General features: G+C 33.5%; 1 protein-coding gene across 1 annotated transcript; it reads right to left on the reverse strand.

Moving 5' to 3' along the window:
* Positions 1-7,113: 7,113 nt before the first annotated feature.
* Positions 7,114-13,794, reverse strand: LOC131633115 (phospholipase D gamma 1-like). The gene is made up of 10 exons (XM_058903826.1): positions 11,916-13,794; positions 11,442-11,558; positions 11,102-11,296; positions 10,749-10,997; positions 10,572-10,640; positions 10,324-10,471; positions 10,054-10,202; positions 9,772-9,951; positions 9,471-9,668; positions 7,114-7,739 (listed from the first exon to the last, which is right to left on the reverse strand). The coding sequence occupies exons 1-10, from the start codon at positions 13,431-13,433 to the stop codon at positions 7,446-7,448; spliced, it is 3,117 nt and encodes a 1,038-aa protein (XP_058759809.1). The 5' UTR covers positions 13,434-13,794; the 3' UTR covers positions 7,114-7,445.
* Positions 13,795-14,218: the final 424 nt, after the last annotated feature.

The following is a 14,218-nucleotide window of genomic DNA, read 5'->3' on the forward strand; positions in this document are numbered from 1 at the left end:
AAAGATGATGTTTTACTTTTAGACCGAACACATTAAGATTAGACACCATTTTATTAGGGATCATGTTAAAAAAGATTGCTAAATTGCGTTTGTGAATTCATCTAATCAACTCGTAGATATTCTTACCAAACCTCTTTCTAAAGAGAACTTGTTTTTTTATACGAACTCGATTAGAAATATTGAATAACTCATGCATTGAATGAATTGTTCTATGTGCATTTTCTACCTTACTTCTTCTTGTCCACTTTTTGATAATGTCAAAGGAAAAAGTATGCTCTCAATGGGGAGTGTACTCGCTATATTTTTCAGGTGGAGTCAAAACTCCAATTCTCTTCATCTTAACATTTCTTTCAAACTACTTCATTGAAAGATATTTTATCATCATCAAAAAAAGGGAGAATATGATTCTATGTGTATACAGGTTTTGGTGATGACATATCAAAGAATAAACATCATGAACATCATTAAAGAATAAAGATATTTCAAAAAAGCGAAATAATCTTTATGATAATGAAGCAACAAAGATCAAACATCATGAACTTTATCAAGAAACAAAGTTGACTGTTGAAAGCACACCATCTCATCTTAAGCTAAAGTTTTAATATTTTGTTAGAATCAATATGTAAATTAGGTGTCTTACTCTCCAAGTATTAAAATTATACATGCACTCAAAATATTTTTCAAAACTTCATCTATTTTCAAACAACTTACTAGACAGATACACGTGCGGCCGCACAAGTAAATTTATTTGATACGATATAAAATGTATTTAAATAGGTGTCTAAATTTGAAATTAACTATTAATTTTAAAATATAAAATGATTTTATAAACTCAATTGTATTAAAAAATGAAGAGGAAAAAAAAGACCCGTGAGATGAAAAAAGAAGAAGAAATATTTAATATTTAAAAATAAGAATTTTAACTTTTTAAATTAAAGTAACTATTAATTAAAATAAGATATTGTGCTGATAGTGATCCGTAAAATAGAAAGTTTATTTGATACAATATAAAATATATTTATATACAGATGTAAATTTGAAATGAGTTACTTAATTGTAAAATGTAAAATAATTATATAGACTCAATTGTATTAAATAATAATGTAAAAAAAGAAGGAAAATGACTCAAGAGATGAAGAAAGACAAATTAAAATGATATTTTGAAATAATTATTTTGTCTTTCAAATCAAATCAATTGTTGACTAAAATAAAATAGACACTGTGTTGATAATGATCCGTGAGATTAAAAAGTTATTTGATGTGATATAAAATGTATTTAGATACAAATGTAAAATTTGAAACAATTTACTTAATTGTAAAATGAACAATAATCATATAAAGTTAATTGTATTAAATAATCATCCATAAAGAGGAAGAAAATGACTCGTGAGATTGAGAAAGAAAAAAGTTAAGAGAATGGTTGATTAAAATAAAATATATGTTGTGTTGATAATGATTCATGTGATAAATAAAATTTTAATTTTATTAAAATTAAAAAATATATTATTAGTATTTTTAGTGAAAATAAATATATAGAGAAAAAAATTAAAATGAAAGTGACAAAGCGTGAGAAAAAATGTAAGAGAGATTTGAAATTTAAATCAAATGAGAGAATGAGTGTATAATATATAATTGTAATTTAATTGGAGAAAACTGGAAAATGAATGTCATATGTCATGATATAATAGGAGACAAGAATGGAAAAAGTAAACATTACTTAATTATTTAAATGTCTTTTTTTTTTTTTACAGTAAACAAACTCTTGCATTAGATGTAAAAGTGAGAGTACAAACAAAGAGAAATATATTGTGTTTGGGCATTTCCCATCCACAAATTAACAACAACACTAATAAAATAACCTCTCCCACTAAGGACTTCAACATGCTTTGAGAAAATAGAAACCAAAAGAGTGTTACCAATCCACTTCTTCAATCCAAGCAACCAAACAGAGATCTTCCACATGATACAAGTGAGTTTTAGAACCAAAATCTTTAAATCTATCCAGCTACGGATCATTTCTTTGACTATCTCATGCACAAGTCGATTATACCGGTTCTCAAGAAAGATTAAACTAACAAATTGTAGGGGAATCATTTGTTGTCTGGAAAGAGTATTTTGATTTGCAGCCACCCTAGTTAGATTCTTGCTCAAGAACACATCTCCCTCATTCAAGTTTCTTTGAGGCATTTTATCAAACACCTTAAACACAAACTGATAACAACCTAAATCTAAAAACAAAGCACACCACAAAACAACACAGACAAAGAAAAATAGAAGTCTAAACAACACAAACACAATAAAATAAGTCATTACAAGAAAACTAACACAAGACCTCAAATATTTCATGTCTTCCGATTCCGATGGTGGAGGCTCTGGTGGGGGTCGAATCTTGTATCCGAACCACTTCGGAGTTACAGTCTTCTGTTGGTCGTTGGCGGAGAAGACGAAATTCTTGATGGAGGTTGGGGTTAACGATTATTTTCGATTATTTTCGTAGCATATTCAATTACAGACCATATGGAAATTTCCCAAAATTTCCTATTTTTGCCTAAATTTTTTACTATTAAAGTAGGCCTTGTGCTCATTTGAAAACACATAAATATTCTAAAAAATTCCTTCTCTTCTACCTTCTCCTTACTCCAAAAAATTCATATACACTTCTTAAAGTTTTAGTTCTGAGAGAGTGATTGCTTACTAGCAACTTGTGTATTTTGTTGATGTAACTTTTAATTTTGTTATTGTAAAACCAAAAGAAAGATGTTTTCTTGAACTAATATAATATAAAGGTTGCAAGTTGAACTTGAGATAAAATTTTGGTGTAAGAAGTTATAGACTAAACATGTGATAAAGTCTTAGATGATAGTGGAATTCTCAAGGTTCTATTCTTAGGGACTAAACATAGGCTACATGGTTTTGGGACAAATCAATATTAAATTATGTGTTTCTTCCTTGTCCATTCAATTTTTTTCCATTTATCCCTTTATCTGATATCTTCTTCTTCATCATCATTATCTAATTTCTTCTTAAAAATCATTTTATTTAATTAAACTTTTGAAAAAAATTTATATCACAATTCACCTCCTCTTGTGTTTGAAGTCACTTAGTCAACATTTTTGTGTGAAGATTGCTCGTACATCCTATGTATTTTTCTTTGACCCTATAAAAACCCAAAATTTCCCTTTTCAAAAGTTAACTTATAGTGTAACACCCCAAATCTACCCAACGGTTTTATAACAAAACCAGAGTGCAAAAATCTCAAAACAACATACTTGAGGCGTCACATTATCAACTTAAATAAAACAATTCATATAAAAGTTCATTAAACAGATACATAGCATATATCCAAAAGGGAGAATTCATAACTAATTCAACTTTGGTAAACAATGCAGCGGAACTCATAAACTCATAAACATCAAATACTAGCATCTTAGTCCAACATGAAAATACAAGACACAAACTTCTTCATAAGACAACATAATAATCCAACATAAACATAACAAAAGGAAACAAGCGTCAATCCCCCCCGAGTGCTACGTATCAGAGTAGAGACACCAACTCGAACCACTCACTGTAACGGCTACTCCACACCGTTACATGCATGTTACCAACAAAGGGTAACATTCAAACAGAAGGGGTGAGATATCAAACAGTATAAAGGAACGTATGATAATACTTATAGAAAAGATAAGATTATACACAATTCACCACTTCTCAACTTAAGCACTTGCATCACAACAACAATGTTATTAATCAACCATAACAACATATTCAAATTGCAATTATTTCATCAACACATAATAATACTCAATTCATAATCACGACAATTCAAAATGCAACCCAATGCGACTCAACATTATGCGTATGCATGTGGTACCATTTGGAGTAAAACTCCCGTCTCAAACATTTGTCATTTGGGCCATCGTCACTTTGCCATTTTCAAACCATCGTCATGGTTGCCATTTTCAGGCCATCGTCATGGTTGCCATTTTCCGGCCGTCTCAAACTATGCAATGGATATGAATCAATGATGCACATCCACAAAATACAACATTCATAATACACAACAACATCATCTCAACAACATTGACTTAATGCCAAGATTTCAATGGCAACAACAATATCATTACTATTATAGTAATTCATCACTTCTCAATCACGTCTTTACGATATACAAACATACATAATTATTCAACTTCATAATACATCACCAAATAGGGAAAATACAATTCAAGAAGAGTTTTCAAAAGTCATTCAAATCATTTTCATCAGATAGGCATTGATTTCAGCTTTACGGAGATTCAAACGATGAGTAAAAAGGAGTTACGGATCAGAAGTTATGACCGAAATGATTTATTCACAAAATTGCCTACAGTTTGCGGCTTGAACTTGGTTCGCGGCTCGAACTGAACAAAAACAGGGTGCTCGCGGCCCGAACTTGGTTTGCGACTCGAACTGAACGAAAACAGAGAACTCCAATTCTGTTTGACAGCATATGGGAATTGTCCCAAAATCCACAAAACTTCACCAAAACATAATCTCAACACATATGTAAAGTTTCTATCATGTTACTATCCATGGTTCATCATTACATCACATTAAACATGCTCTAATTCTCAAACATTTCATGAATCTATCAAAATCTACAAAGTTAGGGTTTCACCAAAATCAACACATATTCACCAATTCACATGTTATTTTCATATTCATCCATAGAATCATGCATAGAATCATGCATAGAATCATCAATACAAGTTAGTTTTCACATCATTTAAGGATTAACATACCAATTCTAACATAGAGCTCAAGAAATAGTAAGCTACCAATTCCAAATCATGAATTTACTAACCCAAACAATTTCTAATTCACAATCATGGATACTAAGCATATAATCAAAACCCCGCCATAATCTATCATCATACCATCCCTTATCATGAAAGAATCCCACCATTATCTTGGGTTTTTGGATTGAAGACAACTATATGCTCCAATTTGGGATTTGACCTAGATTTCTCTCCTCTTCCCTTCTTTCTCTTCTTTCACCAAATGATCTTCTAATTTTCTATTTTCTCAAATTTTCTTGTTTTGTTTAACTTACTAACTTATTATCACTAATGGGCCTTAATTAGCATCTCTCACTTACTAACACTAACAATAAGTTAGGTCCAATAGCTAATAGTCTAACCATGACATTACTACTAATTCCCATAAAATAACATAAAGCCAACTAATCACATAATTAACACATAAATCACACAACACACAATAAAATAAATAATTAAACTAAAAACGGGTGTTACATATAGCAACACCCTTGTTTTTTTTTTTCAATTGATTTTGTTTGGGTGTGTTCAGGAGATAATCTAGAAGTTATCTTCTAGACAAACTCCTTTGGCTTTTAGTGATTGAGACCAAATGAACAACAAAAAGTAATGAGTGTGTTCAAGATAACTTTTAAACACTTCTTTAACTTTACTGTGTGAGGTCAAACGAAAGCGAATGTAATGTGTGTGTCAGGAGGATAACTTCTAGACAAATACATTTTCGAATTTTCATAGATTTTGTGAGAAATACATACGTTGTAATGAATAAACCCTTATATATTTTGTTTTGGACTACTAATTCCCTAAAATTTTGGGGACACAAGCCTAAGCATAAAGAGAACAGCCTAGGTTGTTAAATAATAATTTATTGACAACTCTTTCAAGAAAGAGCGCAACCTAACAAGAACGTCAGTCTTAGAGACTTCAGAAGTATAGGTCGTTCAATCCTCTTAGATCATTAAATAATAATTTATTGACAACTCTCTTAAGAAAGAAGACAATCTGAAAAGAACGTCAGTCTTAGAGACTTCAGAAGTATAGGTCATTCGGTCCTCCTAGATTGTTAGATGATAATTTATGGGCAACTCTCTCAAGAAAGAAGACAACCTAAAAAGAACGTCAGTCTTAGAGATTTCAGAAATATAGGTCGTTCGATCCTCCTAGATCGATAGATAACAATTGATTGACATCTCTCTCAAGAAAGAGGACAACCTGAAAAGAACGTCGATTTTAGAGACTTCAGAAATATATATCTTTTGATTCTCCTAGATCATTATATAATAATTTATTGACAACTCTCTCATGTGACAAGTGCTCTCAAAGGAACGTCTTAAGACTTCTAAACCTTAGAGAATTTGATATAAAAGCTAAAAAAAAAAAAAAAAAACAGCTCTATTTTAAGTACTTATTTCTAACCTAAAAACTTCAAGAGTTACTATTGTCATTGATAACCCGTAAAGAAAAAGTCTTAATCCAGATCATTATTATACATGAAAGAAACAAACCTTCATATGTTTTGCATGAACAAACTTATTTTACTTGAGGGATGTAGGATACCTACACGTTAAGTGTGTGCATTAGGCACTTATTTGTGTGTATCTAACACAAACCGACTAATAGAGATACAACAACCATTCAGAAATAGTTTTTGCATGGCTAATGGCTAACATACCACGTGCAAAAACACAAGATGATCCTTTAACTCAGAGAACCACAAAAAGACCATAAAGTTAATATCCTCTTTCACAATGTGCCTATAGACTAACTGTGATGCCTTTTTTATGGGAAACAATGTCAGGGCGCAATGGTGGTGCTTATAAGAGACCACATGAAATGAAACTAATTTGGTGTATGAATTGTAGACAACCGTACCTTTAAAGGAGATAAGAGGATGAAAACCTCTGCAAAAATATTCTAAGGGGTAGCAAATCCTTAAGGAATATAGATGCAGTTATTGATGCAATATTGCATATGACATATCTTGAGTTTGAAGATTGGTCTTATAAGTGGAGTTTTATAAAAAAAATGACAATCCATACTTGACATATATTTCACCAAATCACGAAGATATGACATGACAGACTGATGATTTTTTATTGAACGGCGGTGGTTTTTTTGAACGGCAGTCTAAAAGTCTAAAACTATTTTAGACTTTTATTGAACAGCGGTGGTTTTTTTGAACTATTTTATACTATCAGCGCATGTCCATTAAACTCAAATCAGATTTTGAGGGAAATCTTGGTGATGACAAACATTGATTGATAATAGTGGTTTTCAAATCTACATGAATGAATGGGAAAAGAGTAACCTCAAATGATTTATTACTATACATGGAATATAGTGTTTCCTCAATCATCATACATACCAAAATTGTTTAACTTGTATTTTGTAATTTCAATTCAATCTATTCTAATGATTCTTCCGCTATAAGGTCGGGAACAAGCACCAGATACAATACTACCACTGATATACTAACACGATGAAAATGAAATGATTGAATGTAACCGCTTGTGTCAGATACCGGGTCGGATCCTGGACCTGCTATGGTAGAAGCTCTATATCACACTAGCTTGTATCTTTCATCCTATTCTAATAATAACCATCAATGGGAATGTAAAAAACTCATCAAATGGTTAGATTCTCTTGAATGGCAATAAAGGATCCTATAATCTTTCCTCCAACATCAGGGAACTCTTCATGACCAGGAAGAGATCTAACCTTACCCTTTCTATCAACTTCTACAGGGTACTTTATTAAATGTCCTCTCATCTCAGTCAAATCATTTGATGCAAATTGATTCCAGTTCATTTCGGACATCGTTCTAACCCTTCTCACACATTCCAGGCTCTCTGGTTGTAAGAAACAGTCTTCGACGGTGCCCGTATGCTCTGCCCAAAGTGACATTCTGTATCCATGAACCTACATAGTATAGTTTCAGAAACAAATTGTTTTTAGTTCATAATACATGTTATGATTGAAAAAAGCTAGAAATAATATACTTTGAAAAACACCATGTATCGCAACTGATACGGTATCTATTATTTTGTTTGACACATAACAAAAAAAAATACATCGCTGTTGTAGTTATTGCAGTATCTATTGTTTTGCTTGATTCATGACAAAAAATACACAAGTATTTTCACAAAACTCAAAAGCTAAATTTAGAACTCTTAAAACCTAAAAAAAATATGTTGAAAACAGTGTCATTCTGCTACGTGAAATCGCAGATAGTGTTACGGGCAAAAAGCTGAAGCCAAATAGCAGTCAATCATAGTCGAATAGCTATGTAAAATAGCTATGATTGAGTGCTCTCATTTCTCATTCTCATTTCTCACAGTTTAGTCAAATGGCTATAATTGATTATTCTCATTTCTAACAATAACAAAGTGTTCTCGTTCTCACCTGAATCGCTCCTTATAGCCAAACTAGAATAGCTTACACTATTGTCCTTATAGCCAAACTATGATTGCGTCGTAATTTTTATAGCAGATTCATCAAAATTCGCTATGTTATAGTGCTGCTATTTGACAACACTGGTTGCCTCTATATTGTTGATTAGAAACCCAAAATGAAGAAAGGATAGTAAAGGAAATAGCTTAGTTTTTTTTACTTGGATTTCCATTATGTTTAGGAAAGCCATCAGATGTTTAAAACAACATAGAGAAAAAGATTGAATGCCATAACTGAAACTTAAATTTGGTATATAAACAATGTCTTATTAAGAAAATATGAGAAGCCAATAACTATAAAATATATACCTGTCCATGTGGATAAGACTTTTTTCTCGCCCATGTATATTGAGATTGCTAATTGTACATGCTAAAAATACAATACGTGACAACCCCTTGTAGTTAAGGGCTGTCAGAGGTTTTTAGGAATGTTGTGGTGTTAGAGCAAGCTCACACGGGAAAGGTGAAAAGCTCTGTTTTATGGTGTTTTTCAAAGAGAATTCAATGTCCCTCTCAACCTTAGGGTTGAGATATTTATAAAAACCTCTTGGGCCTGAATCTTAGAACCCAAGAAACCCGTAACAGCCTTTTTCCTCCTTCAAGAGCAGGGGAAATTGGCAGTTATTTCCCCTATAATATTGGGAAACGTGGCCCTTTTCGTTCCGTTACTGAGTAGGGGCACGTCATTCCCACATCTTCATAGATGGGCAGGCATTTCGATGAATGGGCAACCATCATAGGTAACAGGCAATATAACCCGAAAATGGGCGCGCATTGCAATAAATGGGCGCCCACACACAGTAGGTGGGCAGCTAGCGCCTCCTCTTTGGGCAACGGGCACTATTGCCCGCATTTGGTGAATCTTGAGCATCCTTTGCAAATATACCCGTACAAAATCCAAAAGAAAGAAAGGCAAATAAAGGAAGTAACTTTGGGTCCGTTTACTTCCCATATTTTCTGTTTTCATTGGATTTCAACTATTTTAAACATGATAGAATATAAATTAAATTCAATACATGTATCGATAACAATTATCAGAAACAGATTTAAATGTAAACATTGTTTTCATTGTTTCTGAACGACATAAGAAGTCTAAAACAACCTAGAGAAAAAGCTCAAATGCCATAACTAAAACTTAAATTTGGTATGTAAACAATGTCTTAAGCAAATATGAGAAGCCAATAGCTTATAAGATATATACCTGTCCACGTGGATAACACTGATTTTTCGCCCAGGTATATTGAGGTTGGTAAGCTCCAATTGCAATCTCAGTGTCCCTTGTTCCTTCCATAGAGCGCTGATTAATGTTTGCGGATCCCAATATCACATATTCATCATCAACAATCATGCCTTTTGAATGAACATAAATCATGAACCGCCGGTTATTTCGACTATGTACCTGGCAAAACAGCACAAGCATGAAATACAATTGCATTTTTAAATGCCACAAAACAAATTATTAAGACACTTCAACAAAAGGAGGGGGAACATGGAGTTCATACTTGTGGAGTATTTGGTGGGGGAGGAATTCCAGACACAACAATATTCTCATGCATATCTATGGCTTCTCGATTTCCAAGACAGAAAAAGTTCAAATAGTCTTGTGGAGAGAACGCTGCTTCAAGCCCAACTTCGATCAAAGCCTTGTAAACTGTCTCGTACATCATTTGCATTGTTTTATGCTGCAAAAAAATTGATAAAACATTTCAGGTTAAGAAATGCAAAACAAGAATTAAGCACTCGTATTAGTCTCTATAACTTTCGTATTGCGAGAAGAACCATACCTGCCAAAATAGAATCCTTTGAGTGGCAGCACCTGTTGGATTACCCTCTGGCCACATTGGAATAACTATGTATACTGCAAACCTCTCATTTGCCTTTATTTTTTCAGCGATCTTCAAGGCAATCTCCATTGGAATTAAATTATTAGCACCTGCAAAAACATAAAGTCATTTTAACATCAAAAGAGATGTTTAATCAGTAAAATATAACATGCGCCTTTATTCTTTAAGGCAAGCAACAATACAACATGCGTTTAGAAAGAAGTTCCTTACCAATATCTTTATTTTGGCTCCAATTGTATGAAGAACCAATGAAATATTGATTCTCTATATAAATGTAATGCTGTGCAGCACGAATGGCCTTCACGTACGCTGTATGTATGCTCATGTCTATCAGCACATTCTTCCCGCATACAAGATTCTGTAAAAACAATTATGTTTAACACTTCCCGTTACAAATATGGTGGCGAAAAAATGGTGAATTGAAATCAAGAAAGAAAATGGAAACTCTTTCCATTCACCTTTTCTGATGCATCTTTTGGCTCCTTTGGAAATCCCTTGACAGAGCTTGAATCAATTGAACGAAATATCTGCATTCCATGGTATACACAATCATTAGTTTCCTTGAAGTAGTGCAAATGAGAAAAATAATCACTTACAGAAAATCTAAATATATTCCGTACTAATTGACTAAATACCTGAGCATGCCAAGCTTCAGGATTATCATCACCGTCACTAGGAGCGTCAGACATAGGGATAATATCTGAAATTCTTTCTATCTTGAGCAACGCATCGTCATACGAACTCCTAAACTTTTTTATCCCTGTAGGTTTCGCAGCTCTTAACCAGCGCTCCTCAAAATTGGTCAAAATATCGTAAGCTGCTGGACCATCAATTTTAGAATGCAAGTCATGCCATGGTTCCCGCGGACAGCCACCAGTACTACCCTGTTATAAAGCAGCCCCATATCATTAGTTGCTTTTTAAAATGTTTGATAAGAAAATCTAGTGATGATCACGTAAACAAATAGGGGTCTAAATTAAGATATTACCGTGAAAGTAGGGTTGTGATAATCATCCTTATGCAGTGTATGCAGTGACCTAAAGAGGGGATGGTGGGGAGTATCATATCGGCCGTCACACAAATCAAGTCCACCAATAAATGCTACAATTTTTCTTTTGTTATTTCCAGCATCAGCGTCCACAATTATAGTTTTCTGATGATGTGTATATATTGTTTCAACTTCCTGATAATTGAAAGAAACTTAATACGAAATTCTCGAAACCGAACTAATATGTAAAAACATATAGAATCTTAGTAAAAAGAGCAAACAAAGAATGATGTGAAACAAATAGTTTCAATTATGTCATTCTGTTATTGTCAAACCAAACCTTTTGCTTGGCCCAGCTATGTCGTTTTCCAGCAATGCGAGGACAAAGTAACACTTGCACAGAAGAATGCTTGAAAAATCGTCTAGTTTCCTCATCATGAGTTGCCATGACACCATCCTGAATGTAAAGCAGATTTTTTTTATATAATTAAAACAAATGGCCAAATCCTAACCCTATACAGTAAGGAATGTATAAAAATGTCCCAAGAGTCTTAATCAAACTTGAAATAAATTATGCTTCATAGATCATTCCGGAAAGCGCGACACATTAAATAATCAAAATAACCATTTAGATAAGGGAACTAAGAAGTTAATATGACAGATAATAAGCAGAGAATACTGGATGAAAATATTTACATGCCAAGAAACAAAAAAGTCCCTAATCCAATTGTAAGCAAATTTTATTTGTAGTAAAACTCGGATTTGTATAGTGCCAAACAATAACAGGTGCCGTATAATAAATTGCATTGCTTACTGTCTTATAACCAAGAATGCTTCTTGAGGTAGGGTCATCCCAAACAAGGAGAAGCACTCTTACTCCTTCGGAAGACTTGGACCTCAAAAGATCACCAAGGGTGAAATCCGTTTCATGAGAATGACCGGCATCCCTTAGCAGCCTAACTTTGTGCCACACCGACCACCCCGTAATGTAAACCAAACGCTTTGCTTGCTGTATCGCATCAAAGATGTCAGCCCAACACTTTCCATTAGCATAATGCATTCCATTATCAAGCATGACATTAGGGAGGCATCCATCCGGAACATGAGCGTCTTGATATAGAGTAACATTTCCGCCTTTCCTCAACGGAAAATATGTTCCCGGCACACCGATAAAGTCAGGCCCCGCTCCAAGTCCTTGATGATAAATGGACAGCTTGTCCATTGGAATGAATTGGATGGAAATACTCAACACAGCACCTTGCTTACAAGGCTTCCCGCTGTTATTAAGGATAGGATAAGTCCCTTGTATCTTTTCACCCGTATATATCTGCTCCACCGGAATCGCCACAACACCAATAAGTTGTGAACCAACCACATCACTATCCTTAACAACAAAATGCACTTCAGCAGCATCATGTGCAACAGGAACATAAAAGTGTTGCTCCCAAACAGGATTTTCACTATTGCTAATCACAAAAGTTCTACCAATTACAGCATTCAACACAGAAATCGACACATAAGGATCACTAGTAATCTTCCTACTCATTGTTCCCTCAATCTTATTCCCCACATTACCAGGAAATTTGCCAAACATATCATCTAAAGTCTTATGAAACATATCCATATTCGGAAGATTCTTAGCACCATGAATACATATATCTAAATTACCATGCAGGAGCAAAAACTTCAGAGACCCTTTATTCTGAACCGGAACAATCTGCAAACTCTGGTTAAACACTGAGTCATCCGATGAAGCAGCTGAAAGTTTGGGAGAACCCCCCAAATCATAGTAGGAATTTTCAAAACCTGAAAAGGAATTACGACTAGAATGACCACAAAAGTCTTCTTGTCTCTCTTCAGTTGAAACTGAATTGGAATGTGTCAATAAAGGAGGTGTATTTGGTCTGTTATCAGATAGCTGAACATTGTTCATAAGATCATTCAAAGTAGGGTAAGGAGCACTATGAGGAGAGCTTGGTTTTGGTTCATCTTTGATTGGAAGGGCTTGGTAAGGATAGGGATAAGGGTAGGAAGAGTAAGGGTAAGGATAAGGATAAGCATGAGATTGTTGAGGAGGAGGATACTCTGAAGGGTTGGTTGGAGGATGTGGTGGATAGGAGTAGTTGTAGTTGAAGGGGTATGAAGAATTTGGTGGATATGGTGAATAAGGAGTGGTTGCAGGTGGAGGTTGATGTGGATCAGAAGGATCTTGAGATTGAGATTGAGATTGAGGTGGAGGTGGATATGATGAATATGGATATGGATAGGGGTAAGGAGGGTATGCATATGGGTTTGGATATCCATATGGACGAGGAGGGCCGTGATTGTCCATGAATCAAAGCTCAAAATTGAATGATGATTATGCAGAAGAACAATTTTCAATTCAAAATTTGATCTTTGTTGCATATGCATACAAGGGTCATGGAAGATCCTGTCAAAGCTTTGACCTTTGATGCATATGCACAAAAGGGTAATCGAAATCGAAGGTACCCTGAAACGGATCAATGGTGGGTGAAAACTGAACCTAGCTGAAACTGAAAAGGGGATTTTTGAAGATTTTGTGATTGGAAGATTTGTTTGAGAGAGAAGAAAGTTTATTGAGTTTCTCTGGTTTTTCTCATGCAAAACCAGGTCAGCTTGGTCCCACCATTGACGATGTGTACAAAGCTCACACGCGGCAAACCGTTTCTTACAGGTTGAAGGGGAAAGGGAAAGGAAGAATGTTACTTTTTGTTTTTTTTATAACATGTAACTTTTTTTAAAAAATTTATTGAACATTACATTTTCTCATAAAATATATTAATTATATGATAAATTACAAATATAAAATGTTTATTATTTAAAAAACTAGAGGTTCTATAACTTAGATATTAAGATATCTTGTAAAAAGTATTAGAGATGGTATAGTTTAGGTATTAAGATATGTTTATTTGATGGTTTTAATATTTTTATTTAATTAATTATTTTAGAGAATGTTATTTCTATAAGTTTATTTGATAAAATTTTAGATATTCTATAAACATTTTTTAAATACATTATTTAGTTAATAACATAAAATAAAAAATATTTTTTATGTTTTAATATGAAAATAATATAGAAGAGAGATATTCTATTCTA

This window comes from Vicia villosa, unplaced genomic scaffold (genome assembly GCF_029867415.1).
Source record: "Vicia villosa cultivar HV-30 ecotype Madison, WI unplaced genomic scaffold, Vvil1.0 ctg.001069F_1_1, whole genome shotgun sequence".
In the NCBI taxonomy this organism is placed as follows: Eukaryota; Viridiplantae; Streptophyta; class Magnoliopsida; order Fabales; family Fabaceae; genus Vicia; species Vicia villosa.